At 44.9% G+C, this 22,571-nt stretch overlaps 1 protein-coding gene across 1 annotated transcript in view; it reads left to right on the forward strand.

Annotated features, from left to right (window-relative positions):
* The window catches only part of LOC139355607 (tumor necrosis factor receptor superfamily member 10D-like), a 29,124-nt gene that overhangs the window by 3,805 nt on the left and 2,748 nt on the right, over positions 1-22,571 (forward strand). The window contains 8 exon segments of the mRNA XM_071067439.1: positions 7,584-7,686; positions 12,131-12,244; positions 12,965-13,076; positions 14,127-14,395; positions 14,970-15,001; positions 15,424-15,606; positions 22,414-22,431; positions 22,433-22,490. Coding sequence (XP_070923540.1) covers positions 7,584-7,686; positions 12,131-12,244; positions 12,965-13,076; positions 14,127-14,395; positions 14,970-15,001; positions 15,424-15,606; positions 22,414-22,431; positions 22,433-22,490 — 889 coding nt within the window.

The raw sequence follows: 22,571 nt of genomic DNA on the forward strand, positions 1-22,571 counted from the left end.
CTTTCTCAGAGTGATTGACCTTTCTCCCAAGAGAGCTAAGGCTCCTTCTATAATACCAAAAAAGAGGGAGGACAAAACAAGGTTATAGGAACCATGAGAGTTTGCATGTTTTCTTTCAACAAATTCATACTAAATTCAAAAAGCGGTAACATTTTCACCTCTCAAAAATAACACAGCTGACTTCTACAATAGTTTGTAGTGAGTGGACCTACCTGAGGCAGCTAGAAGAATGGCTGTGTCAGGACAGTGGCCCTGAAGAGAGAATGTGTGGATGACCAGTGTAGACAAGGCCAGCAACATGAATTTCACAGTTTTGAGAATGTGAACTCTATACATCCCAAAGGAGCCTTTGATCCCTCCATCAGTCTTGCCTTATTAAATGCATTTCAATGCACAATCGCTTTTTAAAATTTTGAAGCTAACACAGATCACATTAGATGTTTTATGGCAGTACATTCAGATTGATCTTCCTTTAAACAAGGGTACTGTATTTTACTGCATGGGTAAGCCACAGGTTAATTCACTGTTGCTGCCTAGGGGAAGTTGGTTAGATCCCATCCTGACTTTGCCTTTGCTAATTCCAACAGCATTATACTAAATACCCTTGTATGTATCATGTGTCCACATATCCATGTGCACCAGCTTATTGGACAATTCCTTACAAGTTGAATTCTACTTCTCCTTCTGCGGGATAAATCACTTCAGAAGTTTCTTTAAATGTTCACGAATTTTCCTCCAAAAAACCACTGAACCCAGCTTACGGTCACACCTGGTCCACAAATGTGCCTGTGCCCCTACACCCTTGCTACACTTAGCTTTCATTCGTTGCTAGTCTAGGAGGTAAAACGTGATTCATCACATTGTTATGCATTTTCACTCCTTCATGGTATTAGGAATTTTCAAGGATACAGGAGTTTTTGGTACTGGGAGTAGATGATCGGGGGATCCATATGAGACAGCAGGGGAAGGCAGCAGGGAAGACCAAATTCCCAGCTGTGCACTTGGAAAACCGTGGTCAGCTGGGGCCAGTCCCTGCCAGCTGCCATGCCTCTGACTGGAGATAAGCTCTCCATCCTTAGGCTGTCAGGAGGACATCAGATGAGCCTGGAGCTGAGCTCAGTTCCTGACCTGAGGTCCTGGCTCTGTTAATGTTGGGCTGGTCCAATCTCTGTGTCAGGTCCTTCCACGCCATCCCTCTCTTCATCAAAGGAGGAAGTGACAAGTTCCAACAGCTCAGAATCTCAGACTCTGAGGCTCTCAAGGACTCCTGAGATTGGAGACTGGGATCACCTGGGCCCTGCTGTGCTTCCCCTCCAGCTCTGTGACACTGGTGAGGCCCCAGCTCATGCCAGTAAAGTGAAGAGGAGATAAAGATCTTCAACAGCCCTGTGTAAACCTCAGAGGGCTGTGTTAGCAGGTGTGGGAGGACAAATCACATCCTCAGGGCTGGTGTCAGTCACTCTGGACTGGATCCCCAGGGCATATGTCCTCCACCCAGCAGAGGCTGCACCTGCTCCTACCTGCACCTCAGTACCGGCTCCCTGAGCTTAGGACGGAAGCTTTTGAAGACTGGAGTGGAGCGCCATGCGGAGGGGCCATCGAGGAACAGAGGAGCTAGACCTCAAGTGAGGATAGCGATGGCACTGCAGGGCCACAGCCTGGTTTACCTGCCACGCTTCCAGTTGTCCTTCTGGTGGGCGCCCTGCCTGAGTTGGAGTTCGAAGAGTGAGCAGGAAAGGTCTCCATCCAGGTGGCTGCAGAGGGCTGCTCATTCAGCCCCTACTGAGAGGCCACGGTCCCGGTTCCTGTCCTCTGTCCTGTATCCGGGAGTGGCGGGGCAGCGAGGCTCTAACTTCCAGGTTGGGGATGGGGACAGTGGGGGCAGTGCCATGCCCTCAGCCTATGCTGTTGGGCAGCTGGTGTCCTGCTCCCAGCCAGCAACTGCACATCTTCAGGTAGTGCATTTTCCTAACAACCCGGGGAGATGAGGGTGGCTCGTTTTCCCTGTCTTACAAGTGGCAAAATGAGATTCAGGAGCAATGTCTCCAGCAGTTTTGGCCTCACCTTGTGTATAATGGCAGCCATATTTGGGCCTCTGCAGAGCTAGAGTTCTCTGAGCAGCTGCTTCTCTGATCTCTGTCCTGCACTTGGCCTCGGGGAGCTCCTGTGGGTCCTCAGCAGAGTCCACACGGCTCTTTGGGGTTCCCTCTCTGTGCCATAGCCTGGAGCCTGTCCTTAGGCGGTGAGCCAAGGCCGCCACTGCGTTCACCTCATGGGCTTGGGGGGAAAGTGATTCACCCAGGAAATAGACAGTGAACCCTTTATTGTCTTTGGAGTCTGCTGGAGCCAGGGAGGACAGACGAACCCCATGTGAATCCTGCTCCCTGGAGCCCACGGTGTGGTGGGTGAAGTGACACCAGGAATCATATAACTAATAGGAGGTAACATGAGGGAGGCATGAGATCTCACCACCTTTGCCTCCCCCTCCTCCAGAGAGGCTGTGCAGGAAGGAGGCTGTGCTGGTGCAAGGCCATAGGATATGATATTTTTGGCCTGGAGGATGATGTCTGGTTACTGTCACCATTGAGAATCATGGAGGGAAGCTAAGCTCCCCTTGACAGGATTTTTATTTTGGCTGAGTCTGAGAATTCAGTTGACATGAGACAGGTACACAGGAGGAAAGCACATACTACTTTCTTTTTGAGATGCAGTCTTGCTCTGTCGCCCATGCTGGAGTGCAGTGGTACAATCTCAGATCACTGCAACCTCTGCCTCCCAGATTCAAGCCATTCTCCTGCTTCAGCCTCCTTAGTAGCTGGGATTACAGGTGCCCTCCCTCACGCCCAGGTAATCTTTGTATTTTTAGTAGAGATGCGGTTTTACTGTGTTGGCCAGGCTGGTCTCGAACTTGAGCTCAGGTGATGCGCCCGCCTTGGCCTCTCAAAATGTTGTGATTACAGGCATGAGCCACCACGCCCGGTCAACACACACATTTATTTAATGCAAGTTTTACCTGGCACAGAAGAAGCAATGAGAGTCAGTTATATACTGAATTAGACCAAGTAACTTGTGAAGAAGCAAGTAAATGTGTGGAGGCTAAAAAGATGAATGGTTCTATTCTAACAAGGTCTGCAGAGTATTCTCTTGGGCTCCCACTTCTCATCCTTAAGAATAAGGAGATTGTCCTATGTTTCCCTGGGGACTTTCATCTCCTGCTTTTAGGAAACACAAAAGAGGTCTAAATGATCTTCTTGCAGCTGCTGTTTTTCAATAGCCTTTAATTAATAATAGTCAATGGGCTAGGGTGGTGGGCAGGTGCTACGGCTCACATCTGTAGTCCTGCCAAGGTGGTTGGATCACTTGAGCCCAGGAGTTCAAGACCAGCCCAGGAAACATAGCAAAATGCTGTCTCAAAAAAAAACAAAAACCAAAATAAAACAAAAAAACCCAAAAAACCACACACACACAGAAAATCATGTCGTGTGAAGGAACCCAAGCAGAATGCATTTGATTCCTCATCATATTAAAATGCAACCAATGTATTGTGACAAAAAGCAGAAGCATTGCTGGGGACATAGGAGCAAAGCGGAAGAGAGGATTACATTGAAATATGAAGAAACACTGCAGGACTGTAGACATGTCGTCTTATTGTGGCGGTAGTTCCAGTGTATACATACATCTCAATCTACCAAACTACATGCTTCAAAAATGTATACTTTGTTTCATATCCATTATACCTCAATAAATCTATTTTTAAAAAACCTTCAATAGAATATGAACGCTTGAGTGTATACTGTATTCCCTATAGCACTTGCACATAGATCATGGAAATATGTTGCATAAAAAGTCAGTACCCAATTAAAATGGAATTCTAAAAGGTAATTAACATTAAAATGTGCAGGGGAAAAAGGAGTAAAAACATTAGACTAGACAATCATAGTTTAAATGGTAAACTTATAGGTCTATTTCGATATCAATTATTGCACTAACTGTAAATCCACTGGGTACTACAGTTCAAAGGTAGAAAGGGTTTGAAGGGCTGAAAAAAATAAGACTTAGCTATAACTTGTCTATACGAGATGGGACTTAAAAGGAAGACACAGATGCTGTCTGTTGAAAGCAAATAGATGGAAAAAGATACACCATGCAGAGTGTAAGGCCAAGAAAACTGCTGTGGCTATCTCAGTATCAGATGAAGTTGATTTTGTTAGCGGTGGACGAGATCCGAGTTACCCTACGTTGAAGGCAGCGAATCTGTACCAGTCCACAGCAACTTGAACTCTTCGCCTCCTGAGAAGAAAGAATTGGACTGAGGGACATAAGGCAGAAGGACAGACGGAGGCAAGTTTCAGAGCAGGAGTGGAAATTCATTAAAAAGCTTTAACAGGAAGGAAAAGAAGAAATTGAAAGAAAAGAAGGAAAGTACAACTTGGAAGATGGCTGAGCAGGTGACTTGAGAAACTAAGTGCACAGCCGGCCCGCCTGAGTCAGGGTTTTATAGGTTGGCATGCTTACAGAATCTTGCCTTACTTCTCCCCATTCCTGAAATCTCATTGGGAAGCTGCTGATCAGTTTCAGGTGTTTTCTATGTATTAGGAGACTGCCTTTTACTGGCATCGGCTTTAACCAGTTATTACTTTAGAGATACAGTTATCAACCACCTGATGGTCGCCCAACACTGCTGGTGTCAGAAGCGGGGAGCCCTCTCCTGCCCTGCTCATACCTGACTAGCTACCTACTGTAACAATTTTAGGACACAGAATATTAAGGGACATCAAAAGGGACCTTTGTAGTTAAAAAGGTTAATTCTTCAAGGAGTGTAATAATAATCACAAATTGTATATGCCTAGTAATACAGCTTCAAAACACATGATGCAAAAACAGAATTAAAAAGAGATTAAATCAGCTGTTTCTCTGCACTTGGTAGCACGATCAGATGAAAACGCCAGTAAAGTGGCAAGCGACCTGCACACTGTGAACCACCTTGATTTAACTGACATTTAAAGAGCAGGAGTGGAACATCCACTGAACACTCATTCCTTTCTATGCTCATGTTACTTGCACCAAGAGAGACCAGGTTCTGGGCTATAAAACATATGATATGATCTCTACACTTAATGAAATGAAACTGGAAATCAGTAACAGTATCTATAGAGAATTCTAAAATTTGGTTATTGAACAGCACATTTCTAAAAAAATCTGTGGTTCAGAGAAGAATTCAAAAGGGAAGGTAAAATATTTCAAAATAAATAATAATAACAATATAACATCAAAACTGATTGGAAATCGCTAACAGTGCTGAGGGTGAAATAATACAGCTTTCAATGTTTCTGTTAAAGAATTGGGGGTTGGGGAGATGGGGAGTTACTACCAAAGGGTATGCAGTTCCTTTGTGGAGTGATAAAAATATTCTAAGGTTGATTATAGCGATGATTGCATAGCTGTGAGTATATTAAAAACTACTGAAATGTAGACATTAAATGGGTGAATTATATGAATCATCATAATTACTAATTATGTGAATTGTGTCTAATTAAAGCTGTCAAAAAAAGAAAAAAATGTGAAATGTATGGCCTGCAGATCTGCATTAATCAATCATAAAATACAAGCATAAATTTAAACTAAACAAAGTAACAAGGAGGAACATAAATCAAGGAAATAGAATACAGACCACAAAAAGAACTGACAAAACGGACCATGTGTGGTGGCTTGCGCCTGTAATCCCAGTACTTTGGGAGGCCCAGGCAGGCAGAACGCTTGAGCTCAGGAGTTGGACCAGCCTGGGCAACGTGGTGAAACCCCAGCTGTACAAAATACACAAATATTCGCCAGGCGTTGGGGCACACTCCTGTCTGTGGTCCCTGTCACCTGGGGACTGAGGTCAAAGGACCACTTGAGCCTGGGAGGCAGAGGTTGTAGTGAGCAGAGATTATGCCACTGCACTCCAACCTGGATGACAGAGGGAGACCCCGTCTCCAAAAAAAAAAAAAAGAATTGACAAAATGCAAAGTTGGTCTTCAGAAGGAGTAAGAGTGTGAGAGCAGAGAAAGGAGACAGACATCGCCTGAACCTAGAGGGACCGCAGCCCGAGAAGGAAGGATTTGGGAAACATGCCTTAGCTTCGCCGTCCCCAACTACTAGACAGGCTTTGATGTGGAAGAAAGCTACATTTTGTCTCGTTTAGATCCAGGCAGTTGAACAGAGCCCAACATAAGTAGCTTTTGTTGTAACCACTTTGTTTTTGCTCAGGAGCAAGATTATATTAAATTTAATTAAATGTAAGTTTACAATTAAATTAATTTTGTACTTTAAAACACTCCCAACTTAAAAGTTACAAAAACTATACACAAAAATTTGAAAAATAGCTGTTGGCATGATGAAAGCTATTATTGAATTATTTATTGTGTACTTTCTACAAGCAAGGAAATTAACATCAACACGTTACCACTATCTAATAAGCAGACTCTGTTCTGATTCTCCAGTTGTCTTCTCGTTGTCATTTATAACACACAGATCATGGCCGGAATCCCTGAATTGCTGTTTCATCTTTTCGTGTCACTCTTTGATATTTAGTGGGAACAGCTTGTCAAAGTCCTTTGTAAAGCAGAAATTACTTAATGTTTGATGCTATATCCTGACTTTCTTTAAGGTTATATTATAACCCTCATTTGTAAAACTGTGTATCTTTATGTGTGTGTTTGTGTGTGTGTGTGAGAGAGAAAGAGAGACAGAATTCACCCACTAGTAAATTAAACACTTGATCAAACTAAATATATTAGATGCTATTTCTGCTTGAAGGGTTCATGGGTTTTTTGTATTCTTTTTTTTTTTTTTTTTTTTTTGAGGTGGAGTCTCGCTCTGTTGCCCAGGTGCAGTGGCGTGATCTCGGCTTACTGCAAGCTCTGCCTCCCGGGTTCACACCATTCTCCTGCCTCAGCCTCCTAAGTAGCTGGGAGTATAGGCGCCCACCACCATGCCCGGCTAATTTTTTGTGTTTTCAGTAGAGACGGGATTTCACTGTGTTAGCCAGGATGGTCTCGATATCCTGACCTCATGATCCGCTCCCCTCGGCCTCCCAAAGTGCTGGGATTATAGGCATGAGCAACTGCGCCCGGCCTTTTGTATTCTTATAAAATCTTTTCTTGCCAACCACAGTGGTGTGTTCCTGTTATCCACATTACTTGGGAGACTGAGGCAGGAGGACCACTTAAGGCCAGAAGTTCCAGGCTGTAGTGGACCACAATCACACCAGTGACTAGCCACTGCATTCTAGTCTGGGCCACATAGCAAGACTCTATCAAAAAAATAAAAAATAAAAATAACTCTTCTGCTCACATTTTCTGGGGTAAAGCTATTTTATGTTATAATATGAGAAAAGGACACAGATGTGTTTTTCTTTATAGAAAATAGCTGCCCTAACAGGCCAAGGGACAAACATGGATGCAAAAGATGAAAGTTTGGAGCTGGAAAGTAGCCCAAGCTCTGATGGGTTTTGTCACTTGGGGTGAAGGGAATATGAGACGGAGCCTGGGAGAGGTAAGGTCTGGAAGCCACTCACGCCCATCTCTGCCTTGTCCCCACAGGTCCAAGTTGACTCTGCCACCATCTCCCGGCAGGACGAAGTTCCCCCGCCGCCAGTGGCCTCACAGCAACAGAGGCGCAGCCTTGAGGCGGAGTGTCCAGCAGGTGCACTTTTATTTTTAAAAATCAGTTTACTTTTAATTGACAGATAAACGTTGTATATATTTATGGGGTACACCATGATGTTTTGAAATATGTACACATTGCGGAATGGCTAAATCAAGCTAATTCACATACTTATCATGTATTTGTGGTAAGAACACTTAAAAATCTACTCAGCAATTTTCAGCTGTACGGATACAGAGCCCTGGGATAAGCCCTCTTCGCCCTCCTCATCTGCAGGTTCTGCATTCATGGTTGCAAACAACACAGATCAAAAACATGGAAAAAATAATGAAAATGATAATACATCAATAAAAGTAGATAAAAAGCAATGCAGTATAGCACTTGTGTACATAGCATGTTTATTATATTAGGTATTACAAGTAACCTAGAGATGAGTTAAAGCATATATGCCTGAGTTATATGCAATACTATCCCGATTTGTATCAGGGAGTAGAGTATGTGCAGTTTGTTTCACGGAATACATTCCCTGTGAATAGAAGGAAGAACTGTCCAACATTGTTTTAATAACTGTAGTGAGCATGTCGCACAATACATCTCTTGAATTTATTTCCCCCTGTCTCACTGAAATTTTGTATCCTTTTACTAACATCTCTCCAACCCACCATCCAACTGCAGCACTGGTAATCACCATTCTACTCTCTACCTCTATAAGATTAACTTTTAAGATTCCACATATGTGAGATCATAAGGTGTTTGTCTTTCTGTGCCTGGCTTATTTCACTTAGCATAGTATCTCCAGGTTCATCTATGCTGTCAGAAATCACAGAGTTTGCTACTTTGTTAAGGCTGAATGGTAATCCATTATGTCTGTGTACTACATTTTCTGTACCTTTTCATCATCGATGGACACTTAGGTTGATTAAATGTCTTAACCATTGTAAATAATGCTCCAATGCACATGGGAGGGAAGGTATCTCTTCAACATACTGATGTTATTTCTTTTGAAAGTATACCCAATAGGGGGATTGCTAGATCATATAGTTGTTCTATGTTTTGTTTTTTGAGGAACCTCCATACTGTTTTCCACAATGGATGTACTAATCTCCATTCCCACCAACAGTGTACCAGCGTTCCTTTTTCTCCCCATCATCATCGACGCTTGTTACCTTTTGTCTTTTTGGTAATAGCCATTCTTACAGGTGTGTAGTGATATTTCACTGTAGTTTTGATTTGCATTTCCCTGATTAGTGATGTTGAGCATTTTTTCATGTGTCTGTTGGCCACTTCTATGTCTCCTTTTGAGAAGTGTCTGTTCAGGTTCCTTGCCCATGTGTCCATTTTAATTGGATTATTTGATTGCATGCTATTGAGATGTCTGAGTTCCTGTGTATTTCGGATGTTAACCAAAATCTTGGATCTTTTGGATATTGATCTCTCAACCTGTAGGTTGTCTCTTCACTCTGTTCATTGTTTCCTTTGTTGTGCAGAATCTTTTTAGTCTAATGTAATCTCATCTATTTTTGCTTTTGTTGCCTGTGCTTTTGGGGTCATAGCCAAGAAATCATTGTGCAGATCAACGTCCTGAAGATTTTTCCCCTGTTTTCTTGGAGTAGTTTTACAGTATCAGGCCTTATGTTTAATCTTTAGTCCATTTTGAGTTAATTTTTACATATGATGTGAGATAAGGGTGTTATTTCATTCTTCTGCATGTCAATAACTTATTTTCTCAACACCATTTATTGAAGAGGCTGTCCTTTCCCCATTTTGTGAAAGCATTGGTCCGTTAAGCATCTATTGTACCTCTGAATCCCAACAAAAGGTAAAACCCTGGCGCTCCAGCAGTTTCTCAGCATGGTTCATACGGGGGGAACCCGGTCCATGGTTGGGATCCATGGATCCCTCTAGTCTCCCATTCCATGGTCTTTACATCTTGAGGGCACCCACATGGTTTGTTCATCTCCTGCAAAAACAGAAACATACCCTCACCCCTACGTTACTAAATCTACCGAAACAGAAGCAAAGGCCCCTTTGGCCCCCCCTTTTTTTTTTTTGCTGAAGCATCTCTAACAGCCTCTGCTTCTTTGGTTATTTACCGCAGGGTAAAACTTACCATTGACAATGAGAAGCAGGCCTTTTCTGATTAACAGAAGGCATAGAGAAAGCAAATGGAGGCTTATCCTTCTTGTGCAACAGTATAGCTAAAAAGCAATCCTTAAAACTTCAATTTGCACTGTACATGTGGATCCACTAGATGCTGTGGTGATGTGTCTTGATGATCTCCTCATATTTAATCTGTGTGGGATTTTTTGGGCTTCATGAATGTGGATGTCCATTCCCATCCAGATTTGGGACATTTTCTTTAATTATTTCTTTAATTACACTTTCTGTTCCTTTCTCTTTCTCTGATGCTCCTTGGACCACCATAATGCATGTATTATTTTGCTTCATGGTAACCATTGGTACTGTTGGCTTTCTTCCCTCTTTTTCATTCTTTATTTTCTTTTTCTTCTTGTGACTTAGTAATTTCAAATGCTCTGTTTTCAAGCTCACTGATTCTTCTGATTAATCAACTCTGCTGTTGACATTCTCTGTGGAATTTTTTAGTTCAGATATTGTGCTGTTTAATTTTAGAATTTCTACTTGGTTCTTTATTATGCTGTCTGTATATATTAAACTACTCATTTTGATAATGTATTGTTTTCTGACATGACTTAGTTGTCCATCTGTATTCTCTAGTAGCTGACTGAGCTTCTTTAAGATGAGTATTTTCAATTCTTTGTCAGGCTGTTGTAAATGTCTGTTTGTTTCAGGTTGGTTACTTGTGCTTCATTTTGTTTCTTTGATGCCATCACAGTTCCCTGATTGCTCAGGAGCCTGTGGCAATGTGTTCGAATGTGCACTTTGATGAATCTGGGATTAACTGCAGTATCTACAGACTGGCTTTGTCAGGGAACTCCCTTCACCAGTCGGCCTGTTCACAGATTCTCGACAGACCATGTGGCGTGTTTCAAGGGTGGTCAGAGCCTGTATCCAGAGAGGTGACCTGAGGCCTGGCTCCATGGGGGCTGAACTGGCACTGGAGTAGGCCTTGTACTTGGGTCTGCAGATATCAGCCAGGTGCTGCGATGGGCCTCATCCTTGGGTCCACAGGCAAGGACCTGGAGCCTGAGTTCATGGGGACTGATGTGGCACTAGGGTAGACCTGGAAGCTGAATCTGTGGAGTTGGGTCAGGATCCTGGGTCTGTAGTGCTAGCCTGAAGGCACAATCTAAGACTGATATCTTAGCTTATCATGCCCTTATCTCTATGTGCTTCTAGACTTCTGTTTCCTACACTTCATGGTTCTTTATTCCATAGGGATACGTTGGATGATTTCTGTCAGTCAGGCACCATGCTAATGGGGATAATTATAAGAGGCCCTGCCCTCATGGAACCTTTTCTCTGGGATAGTATTAAGATACACAGATCAAAATAACAGTCAGAAATTCCTGATCGGAACCATGAAGAATAATCAGGTGATGAGTGAGACAAAGACGAGGTTGGTGGGGCCTCTCGAGGATGGTGATTTTGGCCAGTATCCAAAGTTGGACAGCGATAGTTGTGCAGAGCCAGAAATAGTGCTCCTGAGCAGCCTGCCTAGGAATGAGAGCCGCAGGGTGCAGGGGCTGGGGGATACTGAGCAAAGACAGGGCCACCATAGTGAGTGGACAGCAAACAGGTCAGGTGGACCAGCATGGGCAGATCACATGTAGACGAGGTTGGATTTTATTTTGTTATTTTATTTTATTGTTAAAAAAAAAAAAAGCCTGAGTGTGGTGTGGTGTGGTGGCTCATGCCTGTGATCTCAGCACTTTGGGAGGCCCAGGCGGGTGGATCACCTAAGGTCAGGAGTTTGAGACCAGCCTGGCCAATATGGTGAAACACCGTCTCTACTAAAACTACAAAAAATCAGCCGGATGTGATGGTGGGTGTCTGTAATCCCATCTACTCGGGAGGCTGAGGCAGGAGAATCGCTTGAACCTGGGAGGTGGAGGTTGTAGTGAGCTGAGATCGTGCCACTGCAGTCCGGCCTGTGCAACAAGAGTGAAACTCCATCTCCAAAATTCGTCTCCAAACAACAACAACAGCAGCACAAGAACAACAAAAACACAAAAGTAAAATATTTCAAAGATTTGTATTGATTACATATTGAAATGTAGTGTTCTGGATATTTTAGGTTAAAATTAGATTGTTAAAATTAATTTGACCTCGTTCTTTTTACCACTTTAATATGGTTCTCATAGAATTTAAATTTCTTATGTGGTTTGTATTATATTTCTGTCAGTAGTGCCAGTCAAAGGTATGTAATAGATGCAGAATTGATGACAAGAGTGGATTTCTCTCTCTGGATTCCACTGAGGGCCAAAAGCGAAGTTTCCCCACCACTCTCAGCCTCTGGGAATTCTGCAGTGACCTATTCATTGGCTTTTCTCTCCCTTCCCAGGATCTCATAGATCAGAACATACTGGAGCCTGTAACCCATGCACAAAGGGTGTGGATTACACCAATGCTTCCAACAATGAACCTTTTTGCCTCCCATGTGCAGTTTGTAAATCAGGTACAGAACCTCTCGTCCAGAGGTGGAGTGCAGGAATGAGGTGGGAGTTGTAGCCGACATGAGTCAGGGAACCAAGTTCCAGCCCAACTTGGTCTTCATCACCCTGTTTCATGATTATGACTTTGGTTGATTAAACAAAAATAGAAAGAAATAGTTTCTATGATGCATGCCACCTGGCTGGGAAATCTTCTAAACTATTGGCTGCAAGGAGCTGGGGGCATCATTACAGCACAGAGAAGTCCTGGCTGAGTGGATGGGGCTGAGTTTTAGGGTTGGCACGGGTCTGCTCTGTGGCCAGGCTCTCTTCCCCGGGCTTTGTGTTCCTGGCAGGTGCTCGGGCTTGCTCAGCCTTCAGGTTCTCAGGCCTCTACCGCCTCCCCAGCAGGCTGGTTTTTTGGGAAGTCACCTAAGGGCTCCTCTCCTTGCAGAGTCTCTCAGATGATACCCTGTGCCTCCTTTGCTACTGACCATGTCATCTAAATGGTGCTTTTTCCCTAATCTGATGTAATAAATAATGAATCACGGACCTTTTGTATTGGTTCTTATGTACAGGGTGGGTGTCCTGTGTGAGCCCTGAGTGTGCTGGCGCAGAAACCGGCCCTCAGAACTCCTTGGCGAACTGAATTGAGCTGAGCTGAGGGGGAGGGGTTGGGGTGGTGAGGAAGGGTCAAGAGAAACATCAGGGAAACACATTCCCAATACCTTGTGCTCTGTCATCAGATGAAGAAGAGATGAGTCCCTGCACCACGACCAGCAACAGAGTGTGTCAGTGCAAACCAGGAAGTTTCCGGAATGGCAATTCCACTGAGATGTGTCGGAAGTGCAGCACAGGGTGAGACAGCAGCCAAGGGGCTCCTGACAGCTGTCAGGAACCTGAGAAGATCTGAGTCACCTGGTACCCTTATCTCTCCGCTTACCCCGTGGAGCCTCCAGCCCCATGAGGCATCCCTGAGCCTTTGGGGTCTCTTGAGCCTGCGGTGGCCCTTCCTGGTCCATCTGCCTGTCCCCACCCCTATCCCCTGCAGCAGCCCTTACCCACCCCTCCCCAACACGAGTCCCTTTGGCCAGGCTGAACTGTTCACTGGGCACGGGAGGTGACTTTCTAGGTCCCTTGAACCTTTTCAGGGGATCTAGGAAATGGGATTTCCTTTGAAATCAGAAGAAACACTTGATCCAGTGTGGCTTGTATTTGTCCTTATTCCAAATTGGTTTAAGAAATGTAATGTTTCATATTTTTTATGCAGGCGGGGACCAATGAAGGAAAAAGTGCCTGTAGCTCACAAAAATCATAATAAGGCTGTGGGTGGAGCTGCCTTAAGTTCCCATGAGGACCTGAGCCCACCCCGCCGTCCTCACTCCTGGCCCCTGACTTCTCAATAAGTCCTTCTTTTTCCTATTTGGGTTTTAGGGGCAAAGAGCAACTTGCTCTTCTCTGGCCCTCCACTGTTTGCTGTGATTGGGAGGAACTAGCAGCAGACAGGGTGGGGCGAGGGCTCACTGGTACTGTGGGTTAACTGGAGGAAGGGGCTCAGCTTGTGGCCACAGGGGCTTGTGATCTTCCCCTGGAGTGTGGCTCCTCCTAATGCAGCCTCCCCTGCAGCCCAGGGAAGCTCCGTGTGTGCCCAGCACAGAAGGCTCCTGGAGCTGCAGCTCCTGGGTCTGCAGACCCCAGAGCAGGGAGGCCGAGGGGCTGAAGTGCGCATGCTCAGACCCTTCCCCAGCCTCAAGAAGGGAGCATAGGGGGACCCTCTGCTGACACAAGGAGCCTGTCCTTCCCCTGACGTCTTCTCAAGGACATTGGGCAGGGAGGGTGGCTCCTCTTTCATCTCACCTGGCCAGCTTTCCATCAGGAGTCCCCGTCTCTTTCCCTGTGTGTACCCAGGTGTCCCAGAGGGAGGATCAAGGTCAGTGATTGTACGCCCTGGAGTGACATCAGCTGCACTGCACCAGCTGCCAGTTCCACTGAGAAAACCGTGGCGGCGGAGGACACAGTGACCACCAGCCTGGGGACTCCTGCCTCTCCCGGTTTCGTCCTAACCGTCTTTGAGTGGATCTTCATCGTTGCAGGGGTCTTAGTCATCATTGTGCTTCTGGCTTTTTGCATTTCATGTTGGAAGAAACTCATTTCTTACCTGAAAGGCATCTGCTCAGGTAGGTGCTGGCTGAGGGTGGGGGCGCTGGACACTGTCTGCCCTGCGCCCTCCCACTCCCTTCCCACAGACAGTAATCCCCATCCATGCCCCTGGTCCAAGTGTCTCCAGTCTGACTCGATCTTCCGCCTTGTGATTGCCCCATCCCCACATCCCGTGTATCCCCCAGGACCCTGGTCTCATCGCCTCTCTCGGGGCTGGGGGTCCCCTCATCTCTCAGCCAAGTCTAGGAGGGCAAAGTCAGTTCCTCCCACCTTCAGGCCCAGCCAGGCAGGGGGCAGTCGGCTCCTCAACTGGTGACAAGGGTCAGGATGAGAAGTGGTTGTGGGATTTATTCAGCCTTGGTCAGAGCAGAACACGGAGATTTTCCACGTGTTGGTTTTTACTCTAGTTCCCCTTCTCATCCCCCTTCCTCAGGGTGTCCCCGAATTGCAAGGCCCTATTCCTGTTCCCAGCCCCAGGGCTCCTTGTCCAGTGTCCCTGCCCCCAGCCTACCCCTGTGCCCCGCTGTCCTCTGGGAGGGAGGTGCTGTGTGGGCCCCTCCCTGCCTGCTAAGGAGACTCCTTCTCTTCCAGGTAGTAGAGGGGACCCCGAACGTGTGCACAGAGTAAGTTGGTTTCTCCAGAAACTGGGGGCTTCGTGGGTTCAGGAACTGCTTCCCGTCCACTGGAGAGCCCGGGTGGGCACAATTCCTTGTCCTCATAGCTGCCCTGACTCTCTGACGTGGCCTGGGGTATCTGGGCTGACTGTGGGGGACACATGGCCATTTTGAGGAGCACACAGACTGGCGGGCCGTGCTGCAGCCCCGTCGTTCCTGCAGCCTGGGTGACACCATCACTCCACAGCTGGCCCCGTGGGGATGGGGTGACCACCTGACCCACCTCCGCAGTGGATGCTGGATGTGCTGAGCCTCAGCTGCCTGGGGTGACCTCATTGGGAGGGATTGGGGATGGCAGGTCCAGCTGCCAACTGGGGACCTTGAAGCTGAGCCCTGGGTGTGGACTTGAGTGGGCTGTTTGCCTTCCCAAGGTCTTTTTCCGGCGTTCACGTCCTTCACGAGTTCCTGGGACAGAGGACAATGCCCACAAAGAGACCCTGAGTACCAGATTCTTGCAGCCCAGCCAGGTCTCTGAGCAGGAAATCAAAGGTCAGGAGCCAGGAGAGCCAACAGATGTGACTGTACAGTCGCCAGAGGAGCCACAGCGTCTGCTGGTGAGTTGAGCAGGGACTGTGCCATGCCTGGCCTGCTGCCTGCACAGGACTTTGAGGACAGTGGGAGATGGCAGTGCCTCTGTTCTCCTGGCCCAAGGGGACATGAAGCCTTTGGGAGAAGGGACTGCAGGGGACGGAGCAGCTGCACTGAGGTGGTGACTGTGCCAGTCTGCAGGACATCTGCTTCTTATTCCCTGTCCCCAGAGCCTGGATCTCCACAGGCATACAGTGGGTGTCACAGGGTTCTTTGATGACTGGCTAAGGCTGCACAGTCTCCATCGTGTGCTCTTAACAAAACTCAGGGAGCCCCTGCTTGAAACAGCAGAAGTTTTGGATGTACTTCAAAATTCTCACTACATTGAACATACTTCACAGTAAATCTTTGTCCGGATATCTGATCAAGTATGTCAGGAGGCTTCTGGGAGGAAGTAGGATTTCTGAGTCAGTGCGTAGAAGTGCTTTTGTATTACGCAAACACACGTATCTATTCACTTGGATTCACCAGTTTTGATATGACATCGAGTAGGTGTGAAATCTGGACACACATTTTTTTTTTTTTTAAGCTTCGAAAGTTCTTTCCTTCAAGATAAGATGATCCTATCTAATTTCTTATGGACTTTGAAAGAACGATTTGGTTTGTAGCATTCACCAGTGGAATGTAGGTGCCATTTCTTTTGTGATGCTGCGTGAAGGGAGGAACTCTCTGAACTGTTCTGAGTCACTGTCTCCTTCCTCCTCGCCTGTTTAAGAAGGGATTCTCCTCTTGTTCTCTGCTTTTGGCTCCTCTTTGATCATTTGTCAAATGCTTTTCTGGACAAGGATCACTTTCCACCTGTTTTCTTCCTTTCCTATAGCTACACCCCATGTTTTTTTTTTAATGAAGTATTAAAAGGGAAGAAAACAAACAAAAAATGTCAGCAATTACTCCATGCTGCTGAACCGCATTGCACTTTTGTTTTGTAATTTGTAGAGATCTGATCTTGCTATGTTGCCCAGGCTGGTCTCAAACTCCTGGCCTCAAGTCATCCTCTCACCTTGGCCTCCCAAAATGGTGGGATTACAGGCATAAGCCACTGCACCTGACCACGTTGCATATTTTTTGAAAGTGGTAAATGCAGAGCCATACGTCTGCCACACTACAGGAAAGTTCTCAGTCATAGTGGTAGTCCCCCAACACTTCCTCCAGCCCCAGCCCTTCTTAATTCAGGTAAATGCAACAGAGAATATCTTGTGTTCTTTGTGGAAATCTTTATGCATATGCCACGTATATTCATACAAGCATATGTACATTTTGTTTACATTACAGGGATTATGTTACATATAATACACTGCTGAGGGAAACTTGTTTTCATTTTTTCTTTTTCCTTTTTCAAATTTATTTAGATTCGGGGGTACTTATGCAAATTTGTTACCTGGTTATATTGTTTGATGCTGAAATTTGGGGTATGAATGATTTTATCCAGGTTGTGTGCATAGTATCCAACAGTTAGTTTTTCAACCCTTCCTCCCTCCCTCCCTCCCCGCCCTGGTAGTCGCCAGTGTCTATTGTTGCCGACTTTATGTTCGTAAGTACCTGATGTTTAGCTCCCACTTATAAGTGAGGACATGCGGTATTTGGTTTTGCGTTCCTACGTTAAATCACTTAGGATGATGGCTTCCAGCTTCATCCATGTGGCTGTAAACAATATGATTTCATTCTTTTTTATGGCTGTGTAGTATCCCATGGTGTATATATACCACATTTTCTTCATCCAATCCACTGTTGATGGGAAGCTAGGTTGATTCCATGTCACTGCTATTATGGATAGTGGTGTTTTTTGGTAGAATGATTTGTTTTCCTTTTTTTTTTTTTTTTTTTTGAGATGGAGTCTCGCTCTGTCACCCAGGCTGGAGTGCAGTGGTACGATCTCGGCTCACTGCAACCTCCGTCCCTCCAGGTTTAAGCAATTCTGTGCCTAAGCCTCCAGAGTAGCTGGGATCACAGGCACGTGCCCCTATGCTCAGCTATTTTTTTGTATTTTTAGTACAGATGGGGTTTCACCATCTTGGCCAGGCTTGTCTTGAACTCCTGACCTCGTGATCCACCCGCCTCGGCCTGGCAAAGTGCTAGGATTACAGGTGTGAGCCACCGCGCCTGGCAGATTTGTTTTCTATATGTACCCAGTAGTGGGTTTGCTGTGTTAATTAGTAGTTGTTTTAAAATTATTTGAGAAATCTCCAAGCTCCCTTCCATAGTGGCCGAACTAATTTACATTCCCACCAAAAGTATATAAATGATCCTTTTTCTTCATAGTCTCGCCAGCATTTATTGTTGCTGGCTTTATTTTTCTTTCTTTCTTTCTTTCTTTTTTTTTTATTGAGATGGAGTCTCGCTCTGTCACCCAGGCTGGAGTGCAGTAGCGCTATCTCGGCTCACTGCAAGCTCTGTCTCCCGGGTTCATGCCATTCTCCTGCCTCAGCTTCCCAAGTAGCTGGGACTACAGGCACCCGCCACCATGCCCAGATAATTTTTTGTAATTTTTGTAGAGACGGGGTTTCACTGTGTTAGCCAGGATGGTCTCGATCTCCTAACTTCGTGATCTGCCCGCCTCGGCGTCACAAAGTGCTGGGATTACGGGTGTGAGCCACCGCGCCCAGCCTGTTACTGGCTTTTTAATAATCGCCATTCTGACTGTATGAGATGGTATCTCATTGTACTTTTGATTTGCATTTCTCATGGTTCATGATGATGAGCATTTTTTCATATGTTTTTGGCCACTTATATGTCTCCTTTTGAGACATGCCTGTTTATGTCTTTTGCCTATTTTTAATGGGGTTGTTTTCTGTGTGTTCATTTAAGTTGTATATAACTCCTGAATATTAGACCTTTGTCAGATGCATAGTTTGCAGATACTTGCTCCCATTCTGTAGGTTGTCTGTTACTCTGTCGATACTTTTTTTTTTTTTTTTTGAGATGAACTCTCGCTCTGTCACCTCGGCTGGAGTTCAGTGGCATGATCTCAGCTCACTGCAACCTCCACCTCCCAGGTTCAAGTGATTCTCCTGCCTCAGCCCCCAGTTAGCTGGGATTGCAGGTACACACACCACCATGCCCAGCTAATTTTTGTATTTCTGGTAGAGGTTTTGTCTTGTTGGTCAGGCTGGTCTTGAACTCCTAACCTCAGGTGATCTGCCTGCCTCGTCCTCTCAGTGCTGGGATTACAGGTGTGAGCCCCCACGCCTGGCCTGTTGATAGTTTCTTCTGCTGTGCAGAAGGTCTTTGGTTCAATTAGATGCCACTTGACAATTTTTGTTTTTATTGCATTGCTTTTGAAGACTTAATCATAAATTCTTTGCCATGGCTGATGTCCAGAAGGGTGTTTTCTAGGTTATATTCTAGGATTCTTATAGTTAACCTTTAAACCACGAACTTTGAAGGTAAGCTTTACCTTTAAACCTTTAATGCACCTTGAGTTAATTTGTGTATATGGTGAAAAGTAGGAGTCTAGTTTTCATTCTTCTGCATATGGCTAGCCAAATATCCGAAGCATCTTCTGTTGACTAGGGAGTTGTATTTGTCCATTTTCATACTGCTGTGAAGAAATACCTGAGACTGGGTAATTTATAAAGAAAAAGAGGTTTAATGGACTCACAGTTCCGCATGGCTGGGGAGGCCTCACAATCAGGGCCTAAGGTGAAGGACGAGCAAAGGCACATCTTACATGGAGAAAGGCAGGAGAGCGTGTGCAGGGGACTGCTCTTTATAAATCCATCAGCTCTTGTCAGTCTTATTCACTATCACAAGAGCAGAACCGGAACAACTCGTCCATATGATTCAGTTACTTCCCACCAGTTCCCTGCCATGATATGTGGGGATTATAGGAGCTACAATTCAAGATGAGATTTGTGACGGAATACAGCCAAACTGTATCAGGAGTCCTTTCCTCGTTGCTTATTTTTGTCCACTTCGTCAAACATTAGATGGCTGTGGTTGTGCAGCTTTAAGTTCTCTATTCTGTTCCATTGGCGATGTGTCTATTTTTGTACCAATATCATGTTGTTTGGGTTATGGTAGCCTTAGAGTGTAGCTTGAAATTGGGTAACATGATGCCTCTAGATTTGTTCATTTATCTTTGGATTGTTTTGACTATTCAGGCTCTTTTATGATTCCATATGAAGGTAAGAATAATTTTTTCCATTTCTGTGGAAAATGACATTGGTTGTTTGATAGGAATAGTATTAAATCTGTAGATTGATTTGGGCAGTATGCCTATTTTAGCCATTTTAATTCTTCCAATCCATGAGCATGGAATGTTTTTCCATTTGTTCACGTTATCTATGATTTCTTTTAGCAGAATTTTGCAATTCTCCTAGACATCTTTCATATCCTTGGGTAGAGGTATTTCTAGGTATTGTGTGTGTGTGTGTGTATGTCTGTTGTAAATGGGATTGTGTTCTTGATTTGGTCCTCAGCCTGAACATTATTGGTATATAGACATGCTACTGATTTTTCTTTCTTTTTGAGATAGCGTCTCGCTCTGTTGCCAAGCTGGAGTGCAGTGGTGCGATCTTGGCTCCCTGCAACCTCTGCCTCCCGGGTTCAAGCGATTCTCCGGCCTCAGCCTCCTGAGAGGCTGGGATTATAGGCAGGTGCCACCACGCTCGGCTAATTTTTTTTTTTTGAAACAGAGTCTTGCTCTGTCGCCCAGGCTGGAGTGTAGTGGCAGGATCTCAGCTCACTGCAAGCTCCGCCTCCCAGGTTCACACCATTCTCCTGCCTCAGCCTCCTGAGCAGCTGGGACTACAGGTGCACCCCGCCATGCCCAGCTAATTTTTTGTATTTTTAGTAGAGATGGGGTTTCACTGTGTTAGCCCGGATGGTCTCGATCTCCTGACCTTGTGATCCGCCCGCCTTGGCCTCCCAAAGTGCTGGGATTACAGGTGTGAGCCACTGCACCTGGCTGCACCTGGCTACACCCGGCTAATTTTTGTATTCTTTAGTAAAGACAGGGTTTCACCATGTTGGTCATGATGGTCTTGAACTCCTGACATCGTGATCCACCTGTCTCGCCTCCCAAAGTGCTGGGATTACAGGTGTGAGCCACGGTGCCCCATGCTACTGATTTTTATACATTGATTTTGTATCCTGAAATTTTGTTGAAGCTGTTTATTAGTTCCAGGAGCCTTTTAGTGGAGTCTTCAGGGTTTTCAAGGTGTAGAATCATATCGTCCATGAAGAGTTTTGACTTCTTCATTTCATATCTGGATGCCTTTTCTTTCTTTCTCTTGCCTGAGTGCTCTGGCTAGGACTTCCAGTACTATGTTGAATGGGAGTGGTGAGCGTGAGCATCCTTGTCTTGCTCCAGTTCTCAAGGGGAATGCTTCCAGCTTTTGCTCATTCAGTATGATGTTGGCTGTGGGTTTGTCATAGATGGCTCTTACCATTTTGAGACATATTCCAATGGGAACTTTCTAATGTTTTTTAATATCCAAAAGAGCAAACACCTCTTCCATACTTTTTCAAAATGTATTATTTTACCCAGATAAAATTTGCAGTTAAAAGATTTCCTCCATCTTTCCCTCCTGAAAAAACTCAGTGGCATTTTTGTCAATTCGCTTTAAAATAAAAAATTAATCTAGAAATACTGACTATTTTATAATAGTATTTTATAAATATTTATAAAATATTCAGTATTTCTAGATTCAGTATAATATTTATTCTGTATAATAATATTCAGCATATTTATTCAGAAATAGATATTCAGTATTTCCTTATCAAAGGAGATAATATTTGGTGTGAAGTATTTTATTGTAACTGAATTGTGATTTGTGTTCCTCTTCAAATAAATTATTCCTGTTGCTTATGGCTGTTTAGTGTTTCGTATCCAGCATGAGTTGGATAGCCTTGTAATTCTGTTTGCTAATTTATTGCATCTGCTATGTTTTTAACTTTCCTCCAAACATACATTTCTATTTCAGTATTGTAGTTTCATTCTTAGGGATTTTAAATTACATTGAAAATAGTGATTATTGTGTCTGCCCTCTTCCAAGAGTCTCGCCTCATTTTAATTTTCCATCTTGTTGCCTAGGCCAGACCTTTCAGAACCATGTTCAGCTGTGCTTAGGGAAGGCAGGTGTTTAGGTCCTGATTTGATTTCTGGAGAAGACCTCCAAAGTGTCACCCTGAGGAATGGCGTTCACTTTTGGTTTCATATAGAAATTCTCATAATCAAGAACGCAACCTACTATTCTAAAAGGTTCTGAAAAAGATCAGAATTGGTGTTTAATTTTATCAAATGTCTCTCCAGGATCCATGGAGACTGCTGTTTTATTTAATTACACTATGGATATGGTACAGTATTAATGATCAAAGGTCATTTACAGTCTTGGAATAAATCATTTTGTTAGGTTTTCCTGGGTGCTCTCATATATACTCTTCTGCTGAGACTTCTGCTGGTGAGAATTGTGTAAGGAAGTGATCATTTCCTGTGAGGGTGGGTGGGAGTTGATGAGATGGGGCAGAAGGGGACTTTCTGGGGTGGTGGCAATGTTCTGTGTCTTGATCAGGGGATAATTACCCAGGCGTATACAGTAGTCAAAGTTGGGCAGAACACTTACAAAGTGAGCATTTACTGCATGCCACTTATGTCTCAATGAGTCACCAGCACACAGAGCCCAAGAGCTATGCAGGACCAGAGGTTTGTCTCCATCTCCATGGAGACCCGAGATGGGAAGCGCTGCAGGTCTCTTGCTGGCTGGTGGTCAGGGTCAGTACTGGACTGCAGGACTCCTGACTCTGACCAGAGCATTCCCCACTGTGTGTTACAGGAACAGGCAGTAGCTGAACGGCGGGTGTCAGAGGAGGACGCTGCTGGTTCCAGTGAATGACGCTGAGCCCACTAAGAGTAAGTGTTTTGTGCCTTGAGACGCAGCAGGAGGACAGGGAATAGGGACAGTGTCCTAACTGCTGTCCCTATAGCGAGAGG

Source organism: Macaca nemestrina, chromosome 8 (genome assembly GCF_043159975.1).
Source record: "Macaca nemestrina isolate mMacNem1 chromosome 8, mMacNem.hap1, whole genome shotgun sequence".
Taxonomy (NCBI): domain Eukaryota; kingdom Metazoa; phylum Chordata; class Mammalia; order Primates; family Cercopithecidae; genus Macaca; species Macaca nemestrina.